The sequence below is a fragment of the Mobula hypostoma genome, chromosome 11 (assembly GCF_963921235.1).
Source record: "Mobula hypostoma chromosome 11, sMobHyp1.1, whole genome shotgun sequence".
In the NCBI taxonomy this organism is placed as follows: Eukaryota; Metazoa; Chordata; class Chondrichthyes; order Myliobatiformes; family Myliobatidae; genus Mobula; species Mobula hypostoma.
The window spans coordinates 99,961,228-99,985,483 of record NC_086107.1 but is presented as its reverse complement, the minus strand read 5'-3'; the positions used below and the strand labels follow the sequence as shown (position 1 = coordinate 99,985,483).

The 24,256-nt window shown below is 42.3% G+C and overlaps 1 protein-coding gene across 1 annotated transcript in view; it reads right to left on the bottom strand.

Annotated features, from left to right (window-relative positions):
• The window catches only part of foxred2 (FAD-dependent oxidoreductase domain containing 2), a 56,976-nt gene that overhangs the window by 11,195 nt on the left and 21,525 nt on the right, over positions 1 to 24,256 (bottom strand). Inside the window, exons 5-7 of the mRNA XM_063062652.1 lie at positions 17,812 to 18,096; positions 14,910 to 15,076; positions 8,429 to 8,594 (exon numbers count right to left, since the gene is read on the bottom strand). Of these exons, the coding sequence (XP_062918722.1) occupies positions 8,429 to 8,594; positions 14,910 to 15,076; positions 17,812 to 18,096 (618 nt within the window). The remainder of the gene's footprint in view (positions 1 to 8,428; positions 8,595 to 14,909; positions 15,077 to 17,811; positions 18,097 to 24,256) is intronic.

Sequence of the window (24,256 nt, the reverse complement as noted above, 5' to 3'; positions counted from 1 at the left end):
CTGGAATGGGTTTGAAGAAGCACATGCCACAATGAGAGCACAAGTTGGAAATTTCTACAAATGTTAATCACTGGCTGTGCTCAAGAGGTTGCAAATCCATGGGGACCAAACTGCAACACTTTCCTGCACTCCATTCTGTGGGGACTCTGTTAACCAGAATAGCCCAGATTAGATCTGTGGGGTATTAACCCAGATAACATTGAACAACATACACACATTTGAACAAAACAGGCAACGAGTTCTTCTTGACTCATGTAGTAACAGCCCCAAGAAACAAAGTGACATTGGCACTTTATTTCCCCAAACAGTGCGGATTTGGCAGTCTCAACCAGTCCACAGTCCTGCCTTCACTAACGTGGGTTAGGAAGGAGAAAGCAAGTTTACACCCCCATTGCTGAGGATCACTAATGCTCAGGACAGAATCAGGACAAGAACAAGACCGAGTCTCCTGGGATGCATTATCTGAGTTCACCCCTTAAATGGTGCATGGCCATCGAGCCAACAACAGCATTAGAATTATATGCTGAGGAAACTACATAGGACATTAGGTCCAAATAAAATTAACTGCAGCTTCTCTGAGGTTATTCTGCATTATGCCTCATCATAAGCGGACAAGAGCAGAGCTTTGAAGGTTACTCTTTAATCCAATCAATCGATCACGTTGGTTTGTAATTGACTGGTTTTCCTTCAGCTAATTTCATGCTATTTTTCCAGGGTTACCAGCCTCAAAGCAGCTGCAAAGTGAAGAGACTAGGTTCACTCAAAGCTTGGCTTCAGCAGGTCTTCCCAAAGATTGGTCTTTGCAAACCCACAGTTTCAGAGGCACAATCAGCTACTGTACATTAACATTTGGTGCAGACTCAAAAGGTTCAAAGGTTCATTTATTATCTAAGTATGCAACTGTGTACAACGCTGAGACCCATCTTCACCAGATAGCCACGAGGCAGGGAAAACCATGGATGTGGTTCACAGAGAAACGTCAACCCCACTCCTCCCCACACAAAAAAGAATGGCAACCCCTTCACCCACACAAAATGCAACAGGAACACTGACCCCCCCCCAAATCCCCCCTTTGCACAAAAAGACTAGCAAAACAGAACAAGAACATCAACCCCAAACCCCCCTCCCCCCACACTGCTATGCTGCTGAATCTCATTACATTAAAGGTCCTGGGGCAATAATTATATGGTGTTCTATTTAAATATTCAGAGCTGCAGCACAACATCCTCAGGGTCTAAAGTATGTTCATATTGAAGGTGAGCCTCACTCTGGAAGACAATGAGTTCTGCAGACACAAGGGTCCATAAAGGACAGGACAGAAACCTTAAGACTCTGTGGGGAAGGAGCACAACCTAGGTTCCTTCTGGCATCTCACATGGAAAGGCTGAGTCAGGTGGGGAACTTCTCAAATGTTGAAATGGTGGATCACCCAAGGGGGCCATATGAGTGGCAACACTACTAATTACATTTAAAAATTGTTAACTCTACTGAATGCAAAGACCATGAATGTAAAATATTTGCACTGATCTTTTTTTTATACACTGTATATTATGAATAAATGTTATTTTTGGGGGGGACTTCCGGGTCATCAAGGGAATGGCGGCGTAAGGAAAAGGTCTCTCGACAAAAAAGAAGGTAAACTGCCCCAAAATCGAATTTAGACAAATACTTAATATTGCATAACTATATTAATAAAAGGGGCAAGGATGATGTCTAAGAACAAGAATAAAATGTCCGCTTCGAAGGCTGATAAATATAAAGAGATGCAGCAAGGCGAAGGGCCTAGCTCTCCCACGGCAAGCCAGGACGGAGATAATGAGGGGGAATCGGTGACTCTGTCTTTGATTCTCGGAGAGATTCGCGAGTTCCGACAAGATAACAGCAAACAGCTGGAAGATATTAAAGGAGAAATAGTAAAAACTAACTCGCGGATAGATGAAGCCGAAGCGAGGATTGTTGGAATTGAAGAGAAGCTACAAAATGCCGAGGAAGTGATAGCAGAAATGCTGAAGCTACAAGACCAACTCCAGTGGAAACTAATAGATCAAGAAGGCCACTCGAGAAGGGAAAATGTGAGGATCTACGGAGTTCCCGAAGGAAAACCCGGATTGATGATTCCCTTCGTGGAGAAGCTGCTTAGAGAAAACCTTGATATACCGGCCGCAAAAGACCTAAAGATAGAAAGGGCTCACCGCGCGTTGGCACCACAGCCTCCGGCAGGCGCCCAGCCCAGATCGATTCTGATCAGATTTCTCAGTTACAGAACGAAGGAAGAGGTGCTTAAAAGAGCATGGCAAAAGGAAGGTTTCATGTGGAACAACTGTAAAATCAGTTTAGACCACGACTACGCACTGGGGATTCTTGCCAGACGGAAGGAATATACGGAAACACGGAGAGTCCTGAAGGAAAACAACATCAGATTCCAGACCCTGTATCCAGCTCGGCTGAGAGTCTTTTACGACGAAGGGACAAAAACTTACGCTACGGTGGAGGAGGCAACGTCGGACCTGGCGGACCGGGGACTACCTATTAAAGTTATCACCCAACCGGAGTCGCTACTGGAGAGGATTCGGCAGAAGTCGTGGCAGTTAGTGGGGCGAGGACGCTCCACTCGAAACAGAGTGTCAAACTACAAGGAAAAGCTGCAAATATTCAGACGCAAATGTACAGAGAATACAGATTAATTAAGAGAAATGACTGAAAAGAGTAAATCGGACTTAAAAGTAAAATGAAAACTGGTAATTGAAAATAATCTAGGCGGAATAACTTGAATGATAGCAATATGGTCGAGACATAAATAGGAGAAAATTCTCTATGATTATTCAAATTGCTGAGGGCCCTCTAACACAGGGTGAAGATAGAGGTTATCCCTCTGAACTGAGGCGGGTCGGTGCTCAGGCCTCACTGTGGGAAGTCGGGGAAAATTTTCAAATGTTATACGTTCAGAAGTGTCTAGGGTGTGGTTATATGTCTTGGTTTACTGTTGAGAAGGGATTGCTTACTGTTTGGTTAGAAAAGGAGAGTGCTTTTTTTCTACTAGAGAAAAATGCAAACTGAATTGGTAAAAATAATTTCCTATAATGTTAATGGGGTTTTGAATCCAATTAAAAGAAATAAGATTATGTCTAAATTGAAAAAAGAGAGGGCACAAATAGCTTTCCTCCAGGAAACACATATGAGCCAATCTGAACATGGAAAATTAAAAAGAATGGGCTTTAAGCATGTATTTTATTCATCATATAAATTGAGTCACAAAAGAGGGGTAGCTACTTTAATATCAAGTACTCTTAATTATGAACATATTTCAGAGACTAGAGACAAAGAAGGACGGTTTGTAAAAATCACAGGAAGAATAGAAGGTACAGAAATAACATTGCTGAATGTTTATGCTCCTCCAGGTAGTGAATGGTCATTTTATAGACACATTTTTGACCTAATGGTCAGTGCTCGAGGGGTAGTAATTTGTGGAGGGGATTTTAATATTAGATTAAATCCTATATTAGATTCTTCAAGAATAGTTACTCAGAATAAACCTCTGACTCGGAAAGTGAATTCATTGATGGAGGAGTTGGGAATTATAGATGTCTGGAGGGAATTACACCCTACTAGTAAAGATTATACATATTACTCTTTCCCTCATTCAGCCTATTCAAGGATAGACTATTTCTTTATCTTAAATACAGATAGACTCAGGATAAAAAACTGTAATATTGCAACAATTGATCTGTCGGATCATAGCCCAGTCTCTATGTCTCTAATCCTGGAAAGGAAAATGAGGAAAACACTATGGAGGCTAAACTCACATATACTTAATAACCTAAAAGTAATGGAGAGATTAAGGGGAGAAATCAAAGAATATCTAGACCTTAATGACATGGGAGAAACATCACCAGTGATTTTATGGGATACATTGAAAGCTGTACTGAGAGGGAAAATTATTTCCATTACTACTCACATGAAAAAAATCAATGCACAAAAATTAGCAGACCTTCAAGGAAAATTAAAACAACTTCAAGTTGGAGATAGCAACAAAAGTAATTCAAATCGAAAACAGGAAATTAGGAAACTGCAAAGTGAAATTGATGATATTTATACGTTGGAAACTCAAAGAAATTTTCTTTACCTGAGACAAAAGAATTATGAAGTAGGAGGTAAATCAGCTAGATTATTAGCATATAAATTATGAAAACAACAAGCAGACAATACAATTCATAAAATAAAGAATCCAAAGACAAAGCTTGTGGAGAGTACAATAGGGAAAATTCAAGAGAGTTTTGAAACGTATTATCGAGAGCTGTACTCCCAACCCCGGGCCCCCAATGAGCCCTATATAGACAGTGTATTGAATTTTTTAGATCTACCTAAACTTACAGATTTACAAAATGAAAGTTTATTAGAACCAGTAACTGTCAAAGAACTGAACGTGGCCATCTCTAGGTTAAAGGCTGGAAAGTCCCCGGGTTCTGATGGGTTTACCTCAGAGTGGTACAAGTCCCTGAAGACACAGTTAGCCCCATTACTACTTAACACCTTTAATTGGATCTTGCAGAGAGGAGAAACTCCACCTTCCTGGAGAGAAGCGATTATTTCAGTTATTCCTAAAGAGGGTAAAGATAAACTAGAATGTGGCAATTATCGGCCAATTAGTGTTCTTAATTTAGATTACAAACTATTTACATCTATATTAGCGCGCAGATTGGAAAAGCTTTTACCTGGCCTAATCCATTTAGACCAGACTGGATTTATTCAACAAAGACAAACACAGGACAACATAAGGAGAACTCTGCACATATTAGAACAGGTTAATAAGAACGAGACAGAGACAATGGTAGTAGGATTGGACGCTGAGAAAGCTTTTGATTCGGTTAGTTGGGCATTCCTATACAGAGTGTTAGGAAGATTCGGCTTTCAAGAAAGGTTTATTAAAGTAATTCAGACTCTGTATGACAGCCCAACAGCCCGAATTAAGATAAATGGGGACCTCTCTGACTCCTTCATTTTAGAGAGAGGCACTAGACAGGGATGCCCAATTTCTCCTCTCCTTTTTGCGCTATATATTGAACCACTTGCCCAACTAATAAGACAGAGCGAAATCGTAAAAGGTATCAAGGTGGCAGGGATTGAACAGAAAGTGGCGTTATTCGCAGATGATGTTTTGGTCTATCTGAGTGAACCAGAAAAATCATTTATAGGATTGTTTACACTGTTGGATGACTTTGGGAAAATATCAGGTTATAAAATAAATGTAAAGAAAACGCAGGTTATGTCCCTAAATTATACACCATCCAAAAAATTGCAGGATACATACCATCTTAAGTGGGAAGCTAAATCATTAAAATATTTAGGAATAACCCTGCCGAAGGATCTTTCAACACTGTCACAGGTAAATTATGGGCCATTAATCTCAGAGATAAAAGCAGATATGCATAGATGGAATCTTATCCCCTTTTTAAGTTTAAATTCAAGGATAAATACTATAAAAATGAATATTCTTCCTCGGTTATTATATCTTTTCCGTACTTTAACCAGTGGAGGTGGATGATAATCAATTCAGGGAATGGGACAAATGGATTTCCCACTTCATTTGGCAAGGAAGGAAACCTAGAATTCGATATAACACTTTACAGTTAGGGAAGGAAAGAGGAGGTATGGTTCTTCCTTGCCTGAGAAATTATTTTTATGCCTCACAGATAACCCCTCTGTTATATTGGTGTAATAGGGAATATAAGGCTAGATGGAAGGAAATAGAATTTGGATTAGTTGACAGTTTTCCTCTTCAGGCCTCAATAGCTGACAAAGGATTGATGGCCCAGTTGGAAAAATTAAATAATGCTTGGATAAATCTTACATTAAAAGTATGGCAGAAGGTGGTTAATTCATGTGGAATTAATAACATGCTAAAACTCTTTAGATGGTGTGCATATGATACCGAATTCCTTCCCAACAGAGGAGATAAAAGATTTGAGCTATGGATAAAGAAAGGTCTTACAACCTACCTCTCATTTATAGATAAAAGAGTATTACAAAGTTTCCAAATCCTGCAGGACAAACATGGCCTAGAACATAATGACTTTTTTAGGTACCTTCAAATACGAAACTATGTTAACCAGAGTTGTAGATATACAGACCTATCAACAGTAGAATTAGAATTTTTCAAGATTCTGAATTCGGCTTGCAGTTCAATACCTAGTAAATCAGTTTCTCGCCTATATAATGCACTCTCCCATGCTAAAAATGTAAATACACTGTATATTAAAGAGAAGTGGGAGAAAGAAGCGGGGTTGGTACTTTCAGAGGAGGCTTGGGGGAAAATCTGCAGCTTTCAATGGTCCTCGACTAATTCTTTGACTTGGAGAGAACATTGTTGGAAAAACATTATAAGATACTTCAAGACCCCATATCAGGAAAAATATAAAGATACAAATGTGATGTGTTGGAGAAGGTGCGGCTCTAAGGAGGCAAATCATTTTCATATTTTCTGGGATTGCCCTAAATTAAGTCTATTTTGGGAAGGTATTCATAGAACATTAGTTAAGGTACTTAGGTCCCAGATACCTCTGAACTTTGAGACGCTCTATTTGGGGCATGTATTGTTCTTTGAACAGAAGGAAGATATAAAGTTGCTGCAGGCCCTCTTAGCGGCAAGTAAGAAATCAATCACTAGAAAATGGCTAAATCCAATACCACCTACATTAGAAGATTGGTACGAAATTATCTTGGAAATATTTAAAATGGAAAAGTTGACCTACTCCCTGAGAACTCAAAAAGAAACATTTTATCAAATCTGGAATAATTGGATTGAATATATAACCCCAATGCGAGCAGACTTTAGATGACTCTCCTAATGATTTATATTGCTCTTCTCATCAACACAGTAATATTGCTAATGTAAACACCCCTAGTCTAAATGTTTGTTGTTTTTTTTTGGAAAATAGAGAATTAACACAAGTAAAGGGAAAGATTTGGGAAAGGGATAAAAAAAAATGAAAAAATTAAGTAAATAAGTACATAGGGATTGGATAATTATGTCTGCGGGCAGGAACAAGCACGAACAAATTGGGATATAAACACCTACAATGGTTGGTATATAGGCTTGTATGCAACATTTTGGACCAGTGGAAATGGTCCAGAAGGGTTGTATGGAAACTATTATTACCATTTTTCTTAACAACTAATTTCATTACTTAGCCTAATAGGTTAGATTTACCACAGTACATAATTATCTATTTAAATGTTTATTTTGCTTTTATATCATCTCAATGTGTACTTAAGAATGTATAAATAATTGTAGTTTTATACATATAAAAAAATGGAAAAGGTTATATGTGTGAAAAAAGTACATGATAATTGTGAACTCCTTATCCAAATAAAAATAAAATTTTAAAAAAAAAAATGTTATTTTTGGGGAAAAAAGGCAGTCTCTGGTAGAACCAGGAAATCCAGGAGAAGAGAACTGGATCCTACAGACAAAAAAAAAACAATGCTTAGTTTAAGGAGCTGCGTTCTACAGGGTCAGGCCCTGCTGAAGTCAGGGTTCCATCCCGGAGTTTTAATCAGGATCTTGTGCTGGAAAATTCATGAGGTAGACAGAACACTGAGATTTGGGGTTAGATTTGTCTATAAGAAACACAACTGTATCGCATCATCACCCATATGTACACATATAAAATTATGAAAGGGATAGATAAGATAGAGGCAGGAAAGTTGTTTCCACTGGTAGGTAAGACTAGAACTGGGGACATGGTCTCAATATTCAGGGGAGGAAGCTTAGGACGGAGATGAGAAGGAACTGCTTTTCCCAAAAAGTGGTGAATCTGGAGGAGGTTGCTGCTGACCGCACCATGTGGCGACAGCTGTGTACGGACGGGGTTTGTATTCTGGAGATGGAAAGAACAACCAGAAGACAGCAGAAGAGAGCCAGGAGAAATGCAGCCATGGTTGCCACCACTACCACATATACATGTCCCACCTGCAACAGAGCTTGTGGGTCCAGGATGGGACTGTATAGTCATCAAAGATCTCACCGTTAAAGGAGTGGACATCGTCATCAGATTTCGGTGGACAACCGAAGAGAGAAGAGAAGAGGTGAATCTGTGGAATTCTCTGCCCAATAAAGCAGTGGAGGCTACCTCAGTAAATATATTTAAGACAAGGTTGGATAGATTTTTGCACAGCAGGGGAATTAAAGGTATGAGGAAAAGGCAGGTAGGTGGAGATGAGTCCATGGTCAGATCAGCCATGATCTTATTGAATGCAGGCTCAATGGGCCAGATGGTCTACTCCTGTTCCTTATGTTATTACGTTCTTATGTACACTGGACAATGTGATCTTAACTATAGAGATGGGAGCTTTTATTCAACAACGAGGATGAGAGGTCACTAATACTGAACCCTTCTAATTAGTGACATTAAAGTGGCAGTTTACTCACTTTTGCAGCAGCACAATGTCAGCAAGGACACTGAACATTTGGTAAGTACCAGAGGCCTCGTTGATGCGCCTGATGATGGCATTAGTCAGCTGGGTGATGGGCTGGACAGTAGATGGCCAGTGGACACCGTGGTATCGATACTCCATCAGACGGTGGACTACACGAGCTGGTGGAAGTGACCAAAAAGCACAAGTTTTTTACAAGCATAACCCACAAGTGGCAGCCAAGCTTCATGCGTGATCAGGCATGTTCAAGATATTTTTTTAAATGTTGAAGAGAATGATATTGGCAGCTATGACAAATCTGACTTTGATTTGGTGAGGGCATCCATTCAAACTCAGTCATGGTTCACGCTGCATGTGCCAGAGTATCCGATGTCGTAATGTAAGAACTTGCAATTATTGACCAACTTTCACAAGTTATGGAGTCGCAGAATCATAGAAAACTACAGAACAGAACCAGGCCCTTCTGTCCATCTAGTCCATGCCAAACCACTTAAACAGCCTACTACCGTTACCTGCACCGGAACCATAGCCCTCCACCCATGTACTTATCCAAACTTCTCTTGAACCCTGAAATTAAGCTTGCAAACACCACTTGTGCTGGCAGCTTGTTCCACATGTTCACGATCCTCAGAGTGAAGTTTCCCTTTATATTCCCCTTAAACTTTTCACCTCTCACCCTTAACCCACGACTTCTGGTTGTAGTCCCACCCAACATCAGTGGAAAAAGCCTGCTTGCATTTACCCTAACTATACTCCTCATAATTTTGTATACTTCTCTCAATCTTCTATGTTCCAAGGAATAAAGTTCTAACCTATTCAACCTTTCCTTATAAGTCAGGTCCTCCAGACCCAGCAACATCCTTGTTAATTTTCTCTGCACTCTTTTGACCTTATTTACATCTTTCCTGCACATAGGAGACCAAAACTGCACACAATACTCTTAATGTCTTATACAACTTCAACATAACATCCCACCTCCTATACTCAAAGCTTTGATTTATGAAAGCCAATGTGCCAAAAGCATTTTTTTATGACCTATCTACCTGTGACACTATTTTCAATTAATTATGGCCCTGTATTCCCCAGATCCCTTTGTTCTACCACACCCCTCAGTAAGACCTACCTTCACTGCTCCTACCAAAGCGCAACACTTCGCACTTGCCTGCATTAAATCCCATCTGCCATTTTTCAGCCCATTTTTCCAGCTCGTGGTGATCCACTGCAAGCCATGATAGCTTTCCTCGCCATCTGCTATACCCCCAGTCTTGGTGTCATCAGCAAATTTGCTGATCCAGTTCCAGCTCTGGTTTCAAAGAAACTGAAGGAGCTGCAAAGCAGGTCATATCCTCTAACTAGAGCAGAATTATAGAGCAATTGCAAATTGCTTTGCTGGCCATTAACAGAACTACCCTTCCCAAGCCCAATCTGTCATCCTCGGGAGAAAACTGGTACCAAATTACTCCATGGTCTCCTCGGCCTAGGAAGATAACTAATTGCTTGAGCAGCCTGGCATGAACTGAAGGACCTTGGAGAATTCTGGTTCTCAGCACTCATATCCAATGCAGCGTAACCAAAAGTCAAGGAATAGATGCGTCATCCGGGACAGCTTATACACATGACTCTTACTTTAAAGGGTACATATAATCAGCCCAAGGTCTTGTCTCCGCTGGACAGGGAAGTATTCTTTGTTTTATGTTTCTCACTGATCTGATGTAACATCAGACCTTGACCAAGATGTCAAAAAGCTATTAGTGGAGAAGATAAATTGTCCTCATCTTTCCTGCCTGTTTCAGACCAGTAGGCCATTTGATTATTATGAGTCACTTTTCCGCTTCGTTTACTCAATGTTACAGGTCATCTCCTTATAAAGTGAAACCAAATCCACTTGATGGAAGTTGCTGGAAAGTCATTTCCTGTACACAAGTGTAAAGGAGAACGAGATTGTTGCTCCAAATCTGATGCAACACACAAAAGATAAAAAACAATAAATACAAATACATACATACATAAAGTGATGTTATGCTGCACGTAAGCCGACTGACAGAAAATAGTAAAAGTAAAAGAGGAGTTAGTGGGTGGAGGTATTGATCAGCCTTACTGCTGGAGAAAGTAACTGTTTTTGAGTCTGGTGGTCCTGGTGGTGGATGCTACGTAGCCTCCTCCCTGATGGGAGTGGGACAAACAGTCCATGAGCAGGTTGGGTGGGGTCGTTCATGATCTTCCTGGCCCTCTTCTGGCACCTTTCTGTCCATATGCCCTTGACTTCGGGTGGGCTGGTGCTGGTGGTGCGTTGGGCAGTTTTAACTACCTGTTGCAGAGTCTTTCCATCTGCTGCAGTGCAGCTTCTGTTCCAAGCAGTACTGCAGCTTGGCAGGAAGCTCTCCACCATGCACTCGTAGAATGAAGTGACTATGGATGTGCAAAGTCCAGCTCTTTTCAGACTTCGCAGAAAGTAGAGGCATTGGTGAGCTTTCCTGACTGTATAGGTTGCGTTCTGGGACCATGCGAGGTTGTGTGTGATTTGCACTCCCAGCAGTCTCCACTGCTGTGCCGCTGATGTAAAGGGGGGTGTGAGTGGTATGAGTCGAAAACATCTCATTTGTCTTTTGATGTGAAGGAAGAGGCTATTTGCCTGGCACCAGACGTCTGCCATCTCCTCTCTGTAGACCACCTAATTGTTGGCGATGAGCCCCACCACTGTTAAACTTGGCGCTGTGATTGCTCTGGTGTTTGGCCCTGCAGTCACAGGTGACGGGTGGGCAGAGTGTACGACAATGAGCTCAGCCACAGCCCTGGGGGGGGGGGGGCCCTTGTTGAGGATGTTGGGGAGCGAGGAGCAGTTGTGGATCCTGACTATCCGAGGTGTATTCGTTAGGAAGTCCAACACCAACTTGCACAGTGGTGTCTTTAGAACGAGGAATAGGAGTTTGTTCACTAAGGTATATGGGACAATTTAGTAGGGTGTGCATCTCTGTGTTCAGCCAGTACTTTTGGTTGGGCCAAGAGATGGTCACTTGTGAGGTACCAACATTGTCTACACATTTACTGTAGTCGACGACAGATGAGGCATAGTCCTTGAGGTCTGAAACTTCTCCATTTGTTGGAGCTTCCTTGAACAATTGCTAGTTGGTCTGTTCAAAACAGTCCTGGAGTACAAAGAGTGGCTCTTTAGGACATGCAGTGATGGTCCTCTTGACTGGTTTCTCCAATTTCAACAGTGGTCGGTATGCTGAATTAACATTGTGGAGATGTGGTCAGAGAGGCCAAGATGAAGGTGTGGAATGGCTTTATAAGTACTGCGTCTGTTTGTATGAACCTTATCAAGTCTGTTTGCTCCCCTAGTGGACATGGTGATGTGTTGGTGGAATTTGGGTAAAATGTCCTGCAGGTTAACGTGATTGGAGTCTCCTGCTATTATGAAGAGACTACCCAAATGTTTGTTTTATAGAGAGCTGATGATACTGTAAAGCTCTCCCTGTGCGACCTTGGCATTCACACTCAGGGGAATGGAGACAACAGTGATGAACATAACAATAAACTCCCTGAGCAGGTATGTAGCTGGAACTTAATTTTAAGATACTCAATTTCCCCAGACCAGTGACTAAGTACAGACGAATTAGTGTACTTTGTTAATGTGCACTCAGATTTCCACCTCCTTTTGATTTGGCCAACAGGGACTCCCTGTCTGAGGAGAACAGAGTCATCACATCCCGTCGAAACAATGAGTCAGGCATGTTCTTGTTTAGCCATGTTTCAGTGAAAACTAGAATGCAGAAGTTTCTCATCTCTTTCTGTGTGTTCATTCTCAGTGATTCCATTTTATTATCTAGTGAGTGGACACTGGCCAGGAAAAGTGATGGTACTGATGGTCTGGTTGGGTCAGTCTAGCTAGCCCCTAGTTCTCTTGCCATGTTTCTGCCTCCCTACTATTTCTTTGGCTGAGCTGCTGCACATAAGTCATTCAAAATCTTAACAGTAGGTTACCAAACATGGAAGAGCACTGAGTGAACAGAACACGATGCAAGTTAGGATTAGCTTGCATCATGTTAGGACTAGCAGAGCTTCAAAGGAGCCGAATATACCAAGCGTGCAAGGTGGCAGATTGGCCCAGACCGCAGCCCGTCAACTTCAGGTTCATTTCATGATCAACAGGACAGTTTCTGAAGTAAGAACAGCTGTAATAACTGCAGGAGGAATTGCAGCATTAATACACTTCAGCAGAAGAGTTAACCCACAGGTTCAATGCTATTCAAGAGAAAACCCTCCAGCCAACCTGAAAAAATCTCACAGCCAGATCAGATTAAGTTTTTTTGAGTGCAGTGGGTGTTACAACACAACACAAACATAGATGATTTATATCAAGCAGGATTGTAAGTTAGTGAGTTATGTCTCCACATACCATTGACCTTCATTAGAAAAGTATCTTAGAAAAGCACCAAGCTTTACTACAGTTAGGAGATCACTGCACGAACACCAGTCTTACGGACAGGCTCAGTAGAATCTTTAATATTAAACAGATTCGGAAAAGGACCCATGGAAGTTATGGACAGTCTACCCTAAATCTTGTTATTACTCATGTTGAAAATGGTAAACTGCAGATGCTGTAAATCCAAAATGCTAGAAATGCTCAGCATTAACCTCAAACGTTAACTGTGTTTCTCTTTCCACAGATGTTGCCTGACCTGTTGGGTATTTTCATTCCTTAAATACAAGAGATTCTGCAGTTGCTGGAAATCTCGAGCAACACATACAAAATGCTGGCTGAGCCGGCAAGTCAGGCAGCATCTATGGAGGGAAATGAGGAGTTGATGTTTGGGCTGAGATTCACCAGGACTGAAAAGGAAGGGGACAGACGCCAGAATAAAGTGGGGGGAGGGGCAGGTGTACAAGCTGGCAGGTGATAGGTGAGAGCAGGTGAGGGGGAAGATTGGTGGGTGGGGGAGTAGAGATAATGCAAGAAGTTAGGAGCAGATGGATGGGAGATCTGATGGCTGAAGAAGGGATCTTATAGGAAAGGGCAGTGGACCATGAAAGAAAAGGAGCCAAAGGGAAGTGATGGACAGGTGAGGGTAACCGGAGTGGGGAATGGAAAATAGAGATAAGAGGGAAGTAATTGCTGGAAGTTAGAGAAATTGATACTCATGTCACCAGGTTGGAGGCTACCCAGAAGGAATATGAGATGTATTTGCCTTCCTCACCACTGACTCAACCTGCAAATTAACTTTGAGGGAATCCTGCATGAGGACTCCAAAGTTCCTTTGCACCTCGGATTTTTGAATTTTCTCCCCATTTAGAAAATAGTCTACACCTTTTTTCCTTCTACCAAAGTGCATGACCATACACTTCCCTACACTATATTCCATCAGCCACTTCTTTGCCCATTCTCCCAATCTAAGCTCTTTTGCAGACTCCCTGCTTCTCAACACTACCGGCCCCATGTACTTATCTTTGTAGCTGCAAATTTGGCCACAAAGCTATCAATTCAGTCATCCAAATCATTAACATATAACATGAAAAGAAGCGGTCTCAACACTGACCCCTGCAGAACACCACTAGGCGCCGGCAGCCAATCAGAATAGGCCCCTTTAATCTGGAGGAATGCAGCAGGCCAGGCAGCATCGATGGAAAACAGAAAGTAGTTAATGTTTCAGGCCGAGACTCTTCATCAGTCCTGACTCGTAATGAAACGTCTGCCAAGCTCGGTAAACACCGCAACATCAAACACCTCTACCCGAGCCTCCAATATTCACCACCATCCTAAACATATGGAGTTACCTAAACTAGGAAATTAATAAATTCAACAGGGAGTTCAGAAGAAATATCTTTACCCAGAGTGTGTGAGAGAATTTGTAACTCATTGCCACACCATAGCCGAAGCAGAGAGTGCACAAACATGCTTCCGGGGTGAGGGGGGAGAGGCGGACGGTTAGACAAGCGGGAGGGAGAGAAAGGAATAGAGTGATGTGTTGAATGGGTGTGATGGTGATGAGAAGTGGAAGCACAGATACAGACTTGTAAGGTGGAATTTCTGTATCTATGCTGCAAACTTAATGTGTGTTTTCAGTTCAGGTACTGCAACTGAGGGTGGCAGGGTGGAGGTACGTCTCTACCAAAGGAGGTGTAAGGCGCTCCTTCTCTCTGCTAGCCTGCAGGTCACCCTTGGGTAAGGTGTAGCACCTGCTTAGCCCCCGATCGGGATCACGTGAAGCTATGGGAGCAGGTGATGGATGGTCGTATGAGTAGCTTTGCACATTACAAGTCTGGGTATGTGACACTGACGCCAGGCAGACGATCTCTGAAGAGTATTGATAATGGCTGGGGTTATCATTCATGTAAAGTCACCGGCCAGAAGAAGGCAATAGCAAACCAATTCTGTAGAGAAATTTGCCAGGAACAATCATGGTCAAAGACCATGACTGCCTATGTCATTCAACACAGCACATAACAAACAAACTGCATTTGGTTCTGATACATACCTGTGTAGCGGAACCCATGGATGAAGCCGCCAGCTGCCTTCCTAAAATCAATGGAATGACTGGCTGTCCCTACAACATACATTCCTGGAAGATTTACTGCTTCGTAAGAGGCTTTGATCAGTGGATACTTATTCATGCGACCTTGACCCCTCTGAAGCTTCGTAAGACTGTTGGGAAGACAACAGCATTGGGAAAGCAAAATGAGTGCTTCAACAATTTAGGGTGGTGAAGTAAATAAAGCCACTGCCTCTCATTGCCACAAACAAGTTTATTTCTGCCTCAGGTGCTAGCTGTATGGAGCTCATGGTGCTCCATTTCCCTCCCACATCCCAGACACGTGCAGGTTAATAGATTAATTGGCCCAAGACTGCGAGTGGTGGAATCTGGGGGTAGTTGATGAAAATGCGGGGAGAATAAAAAAATTAATTAACACGTGATTACAGTGTATGGATGATTGATGGTTTGCATCGACTTGGTGGGACCAAGGGTCTGTATCTATGCTGTACCTCTCTATGACTTAATGAATTTTAGGTCCCTTCTATCTTCATAGTAGTCAAGCTAGGTATCCCTTGGTCCCTGTCACTGAGACCTTTAATTCTACATTCATTCTCACTCTGACCTCTTGCACTATATCACAACAGCTCAGTGCAAGTTCAACAATCGTCACTTCATCCTTTAACTCATCACTTTACAACTGTCAGCATTTAACAAGAAATTTCAGACAAGTAGTCTTTCCAGTTTGTCATCTACCTGCAACTCAAAATTATCTCCTTCTACAGACATTGCCCGACCTATAGGGCATTTCCAGCACTCTCTTTTATTTCAGATTTGCAGCAGCTTCAGTGTTTTGTACAGTACTGCAGTGGTCCCCAACCTCCAGGCCGCGGACTGATACCGGGCAGCGATCTTCTCGGCAATCGCCTCTGACCTGGGCGGCACCTAATTAATTAGCTTGTTTATTTCTGCTTTTTTCTTAAAGATGTGCTGGGTGCGTTCCGGTTACCGCTGCACCCTTGCATGCTCCGCGGCCCGGAGGCTGGGGACCACTGCAGTACTGTATTTGTCAATATGGAGCGGACAGCAAGTTTGTAAATCTAGCCGGAGCAAAGGATGTGAGGCTGGAGCACCGCGGGAAGGCTGTGGGACAAGTGGCACAGCAGAAGTGGCAGGGGTAGTGTGGGTACAGACACACCCAGCCCCAAGATGCCAGACAAGGTCATTTGATTCCAAACAACTGATTTATTGATTATTACAAAATGTCTCTCTAGTGCTTTTCACTCCCTCCACTCTCCCTTCCCCTTTTCCCAACCATGATTCCCCTCTCCCTGCCCCCTTCCCACTCTCAGTCTGCAATAGAGACCCAAATCAGAATCAGGTTTATCATCACTCACAGATGTCATGATTTTTTTTCAGGCAGTAGCACAGTGCAATGCATAAAATTACTACAGTATTGTGCAAAGGTCTTAGGGACCCCAGCTAAATATGTGTGCCTAAGGCTTTGCACAGTACTGTATCTCTCAGCCCCAGCATCCCTTCCATTTCCTCTCTTTGTCTTCTTTCATTTCCTTCTGATAACACCTTTAGACAAATCAGCTACAATTAACAAGCTTTCACCGCCCTCTCTCAGCAGGCACTATGAACGTCCATGTCATTCGGTATCTTTGTTCTTCACTCTATCATGCAAAGCTTCAATCTGCAGATTGAAATACAGTAGAAATACACTTTCTAACTTTCCAAGTTCCGAAGAAATATCACTGGCCTAAAACCAAGTCCATTTCTCTCTCTGCAAATGCTTTCTAGTAGTTTATGTTTCTGCAAACAACAGGAATTCTGCAGATGCTGGAAATTCAAGCAACATACATCAAAGTTGCTGGTGAACGCAGCAGGCCAGGCAGCATCTATAGGAAGAGGCGCAGTCGACGTTTCAGGCCGAGACCCTTCGTCAGGACAAACGTCAGTTTATGTTTCTGATTCAGATTTCCAGTACCTGCTGTTGTTTGCTTTTCAAATGTTTCTTCAGAAGTAAAGAACTGTTTCAGAAAAACATGAAAAAAAGGAACAGAACAAGGAGAGAAGAACCTGAACAAATGTCAGTAAAAGGCCCTAAAGGTTCTTCAATGGGGAATGAGACATCATACTGACAAAAAATGATAAAAGCAAGTCTGTGTGTAGCTGAAGGACTTGGTATCAAACTCCCGTGGCTACTGGGTATACTTCAGTGAGATCATGGCAGATCTGTGACCAAACTCCATGCACCTGTTTTTGCTCCACTTTCCAGTGTACACTTGATTAACTAGAATGTCAGAGTTTGAATTAACATCCGACACAGTCATTTGAGTAAATTACTCCTAAAATTCTATGATCCTTTGTGGCTTATTTCATAACTTAATTTCCAAAATGGCTTGGTCCAATGCTTCTCCTAGACTTTCCAACCAAGAGAAATATCTATCTTACTCCCCGAAAATGTTGACAGCTTCAGTCAAATCAAACCTCAGATGTCTGAATCACACAGAATGTACCTCTAGTTCAGGGGTTCCCAACCTGGGCTCTACAGACCTCTTGCTTAATGGTATTGGTCCATGGCATAACAAAGGCTGGGAACCCCTGCTCTAGTTAGTGCAGTTTCAGAAGGTAACTTTTGCTAGATCAAAACTATGCTTCCTCCAAGGCCAATAAATCCTCCTGAAAATGTGGTACACAGAACTGCTTTACTGTGTGGACCAGGACAACTTTGAAATAAATTGAGACAATCCTGTTGGATACAAGTGTGGGAAAGGAGACATGGAATTTCATGAATGGAATAGTGCACCAGAGCACTGCATAAATAATAGGTAATAGTGAGAGGGAATCTTCTGTAGCTGCTACTTGACACCAGTGAATGGTTCTCCGACTATTCACTTACTTGTTGAAAATGGAGAAGTTGAACTTCCAACCCAAGCAGCGGATAACACGATCATAAGGCAGACGCACTGCCAGGTTATCTGCCCATTCTTCAGTCAGGAAGCATGGCTCACTGCCGTCGGAGGGTATATCTTGCGAGGTGTTTTTCTGGACAAAGTCACGTCTTCGCTGTAAGTGGAACTTTCCCTTTTTGTCTTGGATTATCATAATATTTTCCAGGTCTCCCTCCAGCAAGCCATCCAGCGACTTCAGTTGATAGGTGTCCAATAGAGCATTGTTCACTGCCCTGAAGAGCACAAGAATTATAAAGGTTCAAAGGTACATTTAATGTCAGAGAAATGTATACAATATACATCCTGAAATGCTTTTTCTTCACGACCATCTACGAAAACAGAGGAGTGCCCCAAAGAATGGATGAGAGTTGAATGTTAGAACCCCAAAGATTCCCCCCCCCAGCTCCCCTCCCTCCCGCGCGTAAGTGGCAGCGAGCAACAATCCCCCTTCCCCCTACCGGCAAAAATAAAGTGCACCTGCTACCAGCACTCAGGCATGAGCAAAGTAATAGCAAAGACACAGACTTGCAGTTACCCCAAAGCCTTCGTTGTTCACCTGATAGTTCGACATGCTGCAGGCTCTCTCTCTCCTAATAAGGGAGAAAGAGGTGGCTCCATTCTAAGTAGCTGTTAGGTAGTGAAAACATTAGGGTTCTTTCACCTACCACCATTTAACAGCTGACTAACCAACACAATTTTACATGCATCAGCCTGAGGAACTCAAATGGGCAGACAGTGATATTTTGTACAGTCTGGTTTCTACCCTACTCAGAGCAGATTCACTGAGAGATTGCATGGGATGGAAATTTTTCAGAGAAGGGATTAGTCTACTAGGCTAATTGTTAAGCATTTGTTCTCCATAGATCAGAGGAAATTGACAAGAGTATTGATAGAAGTACATAAGATTATGAGTGGCCTGAATAAAGTAGATACTTTTCCCCCTGGCAGGGATCTTTTAGACCAGAGGGTATAAGTTTAAGTTTAGCGGGGAACACTCTGCCCAAAAAGGTGGTGGAGGCAGGCACTCTCACAACATTTAAGCATTTTCACAAGTACTGTACTTGAATCACCAAGGCATAGAAGGCTATAGACCAGAGCTGGTAAATGGAATCAATACAGAAAGGTACTTGATGGTTGGGAAGGACATTAGAGGTAGAAGGACTGTTTCTGTGATTCCATGGAAAAGTAGTACCCTGCGAGCAAGGCCAAGTCAGTTCTATCCGTGCAACAGAAGCTGGCTTGCTGCTGTGCTCTTCCAATTTTGATCAGGGTGTTAGAATCCGTATCAAAGGTTGCCCAACCTGGAGAAAATGCCTGAGAGCTGAACAAACGTTATGTCACTGAGGTCAAACTATTTTTAAATCCATATATAATATGAGCAGTGAGAGATATGAAGGATATAATATGAAGGGTCTCGGCCTGAAACGTCGACTGTACCTCTTCCTAGAGATGCTGCCTGGCCTGCCACATTCACCAGCAAATTTGATGTGTGTTGCTATAATATGAGCAGGCTGTTTCACTGTACGTTGCCTTGTGGCTAGACCCAGCAAGCGATACAGTTCAAGCAACGCACATCAAAGTTGCTGGTGAACGCAGCAGGCCAGGCAGCATCTGTAGGAAGAGGTGCAGTCGACGTTTCAGGCTGAGACCCTTCGTCAGTGATACAGTTCAGTCTGCTCTGAATGTCTCAGAGTGCAGCAAACCATCCTACCTTCTCACTCCCTGAATTGTGTTGAACCACAGCAGCAATTTGTATCCCAAACCCAGTACTGATTGGCAATGCAAGCCCTACTTCCAGAGATATGTTGATTGCAGTTTAAACCATACTTACAGAATTACCTTCCAAAAATATCACCGTTGAACATTTTTGACAGAAGTATTCAAAGGTTATTAACACAAATCATAATATTAAGTGCGCATGCACCAGACGTGCATGCAGCCTGTTATAGCTGTTCCGATCAGTATTCTTACTTTTTAACTTACGTTATTTTTGTATTTTTTTTCTCACGGTAACACGTCGAAGCTGCACCCTTTCTAACATGCTGGAAGAGAGAGTTTTATTTAGGTTTTTAGCGCTGGAAATAATTACATTCCGACACGTCTCATTAGCGGGACAGAAGCATGGTCGCATTGTGTATTCCAGGGACCAGCTGCTTGCGCTTATGCTGGCCGGTTTAGCGTGCAGCGCGGCGGACACCCCTGCTGAAATCTAGAGGAAAACACCCAGAGGATGTAGAGGGGGATCATAAAGTCGAGGAAAGAGGACGGGGTCGAGACAACAGAGACTTATGGAGAAGAGGAGTTCGGTGGGTAATAAAATGGATGAGTTCACGGCGCTAGCCAGGTGTCAGAGAACATTTCGGGAGTGCAGTGTTATGTGTTTCACTGGAACGGAGCTGCACGAGGACATACCCGATCAAAACTTTTCCATGGACGGCTTCCAGACCGTTCGGACTGACCGGAAGTGCACCGAGAGCGGTAAGCGTAAAGGAGTTGGGTGCTTACTGTTCTGGTTAACAACAGATGGTGCAATCCAGGTCATATTACGATCGAGGAACGTGTTTGTATACCCGATATTGAACTTTTTACTGTTGGACTTTGGCCATATTCCACCGAGATACAACACTGGAGGTCGTTCCTGCCTGTGGCAATCGAACTTGCAGCTCCTCCCGTGGAGGGTCAGACACCCTGAGCCAAAAGACTGGTCCTGGACTTATTTTCCATCTGGCGTAGTTTGCATTTTGTTGTTTGATTGTTTGTGGTTTTTGTATTGCTATATTTATGCTCTATTCTTGGTTGGTGCGGCTGTAACTAAACCCAATTTCCCTCGGGATCAATAAAGTATATCTATCTATCTATTTAAAGTTAATCACATATTAAAACGCTTAAACATCAGTAAACACATAAAATAACTAAGTGTAATTTCAAGAAAAATGCTGATGCTGTGTCTAAAATTAAATCCAAAAAATGCTGCAAATGTTCAAGCTGGCCAAGCCACATCTAAGGGAAGAGAGACGAGAGTTAATGTTCACAACGCGGCCTCCTCTACATCGAAGAAACCAAATGTCGATTGGATGAGTGTCTTGTGGAGCACCAGCATTCAGTCTAGAGAAGCATCTCCGAGCTTCTTGTTGCCTGTCACTTTAATACTCCATCCTGGCCTCTAGTACTGTTTCAATGAGGCCCAATGCAAACCTCATCCATCTATAGATTTATTGAGTATACCCACAAGAAAATGAATTTCAAGGTTGTACATGGTGAATTTCAGGGTTATATATGCACTTTGATAATAAATTTACATTGAACTTTGAAAACACTGCAGCCTTCTGGACTTGATATTGAATTCCACTGTCACAGATAACTTGATTTCTCCATCTGTAGCAGTCATTTGATAGTTTTTTTTAAACTCAACCCTCCTTTTTTTCTTTGGGAGTGGTAGAGATGTCCATGCTCTACATTCCACAACACTTACATTCTTTTGTCTATGTTCTCAGTCTCTAACTGCTCCCACTGCTCCCACTCACTCATAGAGCACTACAGCATAGAAACAGGCCCCTCAGCCCATCTAGTCAATGCCAGCCTGTTTTTATGCCAAGTCCTATTCACCTGCACCCAGACTACAGCCCTCCATCCATGCAGCTATCCAAATTTCTCCTAAATGTTGCAATTGGACCCGCATCCACCACTTCCACCGGCAGTTCCTTCCACAATTGCACGGCCCTCTGAGCGAAGGAGTTCTCCCTCAGTTCCCCCTTCAATATTTCACCTTTCACTCTAAACCTAGTCTAGTCTCACCCAAACTCAGGGTAACGAAATCTGCATGTCACCCTAGCTATACCCCTCGCTGACCAGATAATCTCGTTATTGAACTATGGCAATCCATTGTTTACCTTATCAGACATATCCCTTCCCCACCCTCTCCTCCTCTGACTAAGGTTCTATTCTCTCCTTCCCATTTTAAACAATAAGATCATTTTTGCATGCAAGATAACAATGAAAGTCTTTTAAATTAATTGAGAAAAGTCTGAATTTCTTGAAACTTACTTCCCACACTCAAAGCTGTTCACTCCCCACTGAAACTATCTAACTGGCATAAATTCAGCAGGAATGTGAGCTGGTGCTCAGTCAGATAGATGGAATTCAAACTCTCAGGAAGCTTAAGGCTTCCATTTTTTTACAGATAACACCCAAATGAGATTCCAATGTCATCTGGCCTCCCCTAGAAAGCATTTTCATCTCTTAGATCATATGTGCACACTGTGTTCCAGAGGCAGTTATATCCCTTAGATTAATTACAAGTTTGATCAGGGACGTGATGACTTGACTGCTTAAGAGACAGCCAGAAGGATTCAGAGAGTAGTCCTGGAGGCATCTTAGTCCTTCCTTTTATCCAAGAGTTACAAGGTTCTTGCTCCCTGTTTGGATGAGGAACGCAGAGAAGTCGATGTCCAAGGCAGACATGTCCCTTGAAGTGGGAGGAAGGAGGAAGCCAAAACACATGTAGTAGTTATAATGGATAGCATCGGTAAGTTAACAGGCACTATTCTTGGCAGCAAAGACAGAGTACTGGTACCAGACAACAAACAACAGGAATCCTGCAGATGCTGGAAATTCAAGCAACACACATCAAAGTTGCTGGTGAACACAGCAGGCCAGGCAGCATCTCCAGGAAGAGGTACAGTCGACGTTTCAGGCCGAGACCCTTTGTCAGGACCTCTTCCTAGAGATGCTGCCTGGCCTGCTGCGTTCACCAGCAACTTTGATGCGTGTTACTGGTACCAGAGTTAGAAAGATCACTCCTGAATTGGAGAGAACTTGAAGTGGAAAAAGGAGAAGCTTCAGTGGTCCTGGTCCACATAGGCACCAACAATATAGGTAGAACCAGAAAGGTGGTTTTATTAAAGGATTAGGAGTAGCTTGGAAAAAAATGAAAAGCCGAGCACATAGCTCAAAATCTGGGGTAGGAGAAATGGGCACTGCTTCATGGGGTAGATGGTACCAGTACTGAGGAAAGGGAGAGTTGTTCTACTGGGATGGGCTTTCGATATTACTGGCGAATCACATAAACAGGCTTGTAAAAAGGCTTTAAAATATCTACGAGGGGTAGGTTCAAGTGATGGGAAGTTTAATGAATTAGAAAGAAATATAGAGCAGTAGCAGAGGAAATCAAGGGGGAGAATGAAAAGTATGCAGGAAGGATCAAAAAATAAGTGTAGTGTGCAACTTAAAGTAAATCTGGAGTAAACAAGATCTGTAAAACTTTTAAGCAACACACATCAAAGTTGCTGGTGAATGGCCAGGCAGCATCTGCGGGAAGAGGTGCAGTCGACGTTTCAGGCCGAGACCCTTCATCCTGATGAGTCCTGACGAAGGGTCTCGGCCTGAAACGTCGACTGCACCTCTTCCTACAGATGCTGCCCGGCCTGCTGCGTTCACCAGCAACCTTGATGTGTGTTGCTTGAATTTCCAGCATCTGCAGAATTCCTGTTGTTTTTGTTTCTGTAAAACTTTTAGTGTTTACTTGATTTGACCCTTTATTTGATTGCATACGGAAGTACCAACATTTCCTCTATTTTTTTTGGCTGCACAGACCGATCATTGCTCTGAGCAGGAAACTTTTACACAGCCTGAAAACTGTGCAGCAATTTACATTTATTTTGTAATATGCGTACAATGACTATTTAGGATAAAAATTGAAAAATCACATGCTTCTGATTTTATCTATTAATTAAAGGATATAATGAAATACAAAACAATTAAGAAAATCTTTCATGTTTCGTTAACATTTCCTTGTCTGTCTTTATTACAAATCCATTGTCTATAAACACTGTCCGGATTAAGGGGGTGGCATGATAGTGTAGTGGTTAGCACAACGTTTTACAGTACCAGCAACCTGGGTTCAAATCCCATCACTGTCTGTATGGAGTTTGTACATTTTCCCCTTGACTATGTAGGTTTCCTCCAGGTGCTCTGGTTTCCTCCCACAGTCCAAGATCTGTGGTTGGTAGGTTAATTAGTCATTGTAAATTGTCCTGTGATTAGGCTGGGTTAAATTACTAGTTGCTGGGTGATGCAGTTTGAGGACCTGGAAGGGCCTACTCTGTTGCTGTAACTCAATAAATAAAGTAATTAATTTTGCATCCAGATGAAAGATATGATCTCAATCCTCATCAGATCATCCAAATGTTCCACTTCTAGTGCAATAGTTTGAATTCATAAGACTGAATCCACTTTTACAAGCTTGAAATTTTCCAACGATGTCAAACAAGAATTGATAGTTTTTCAAATTCTTTGTTTCTAAGCACGTAGTTCAATATATCAGTGAACATATTAATTGAACCAGTCTTTGATTTCTCAGAAACAACAAATTTGAAGTCACAGTATTGCTGCAAC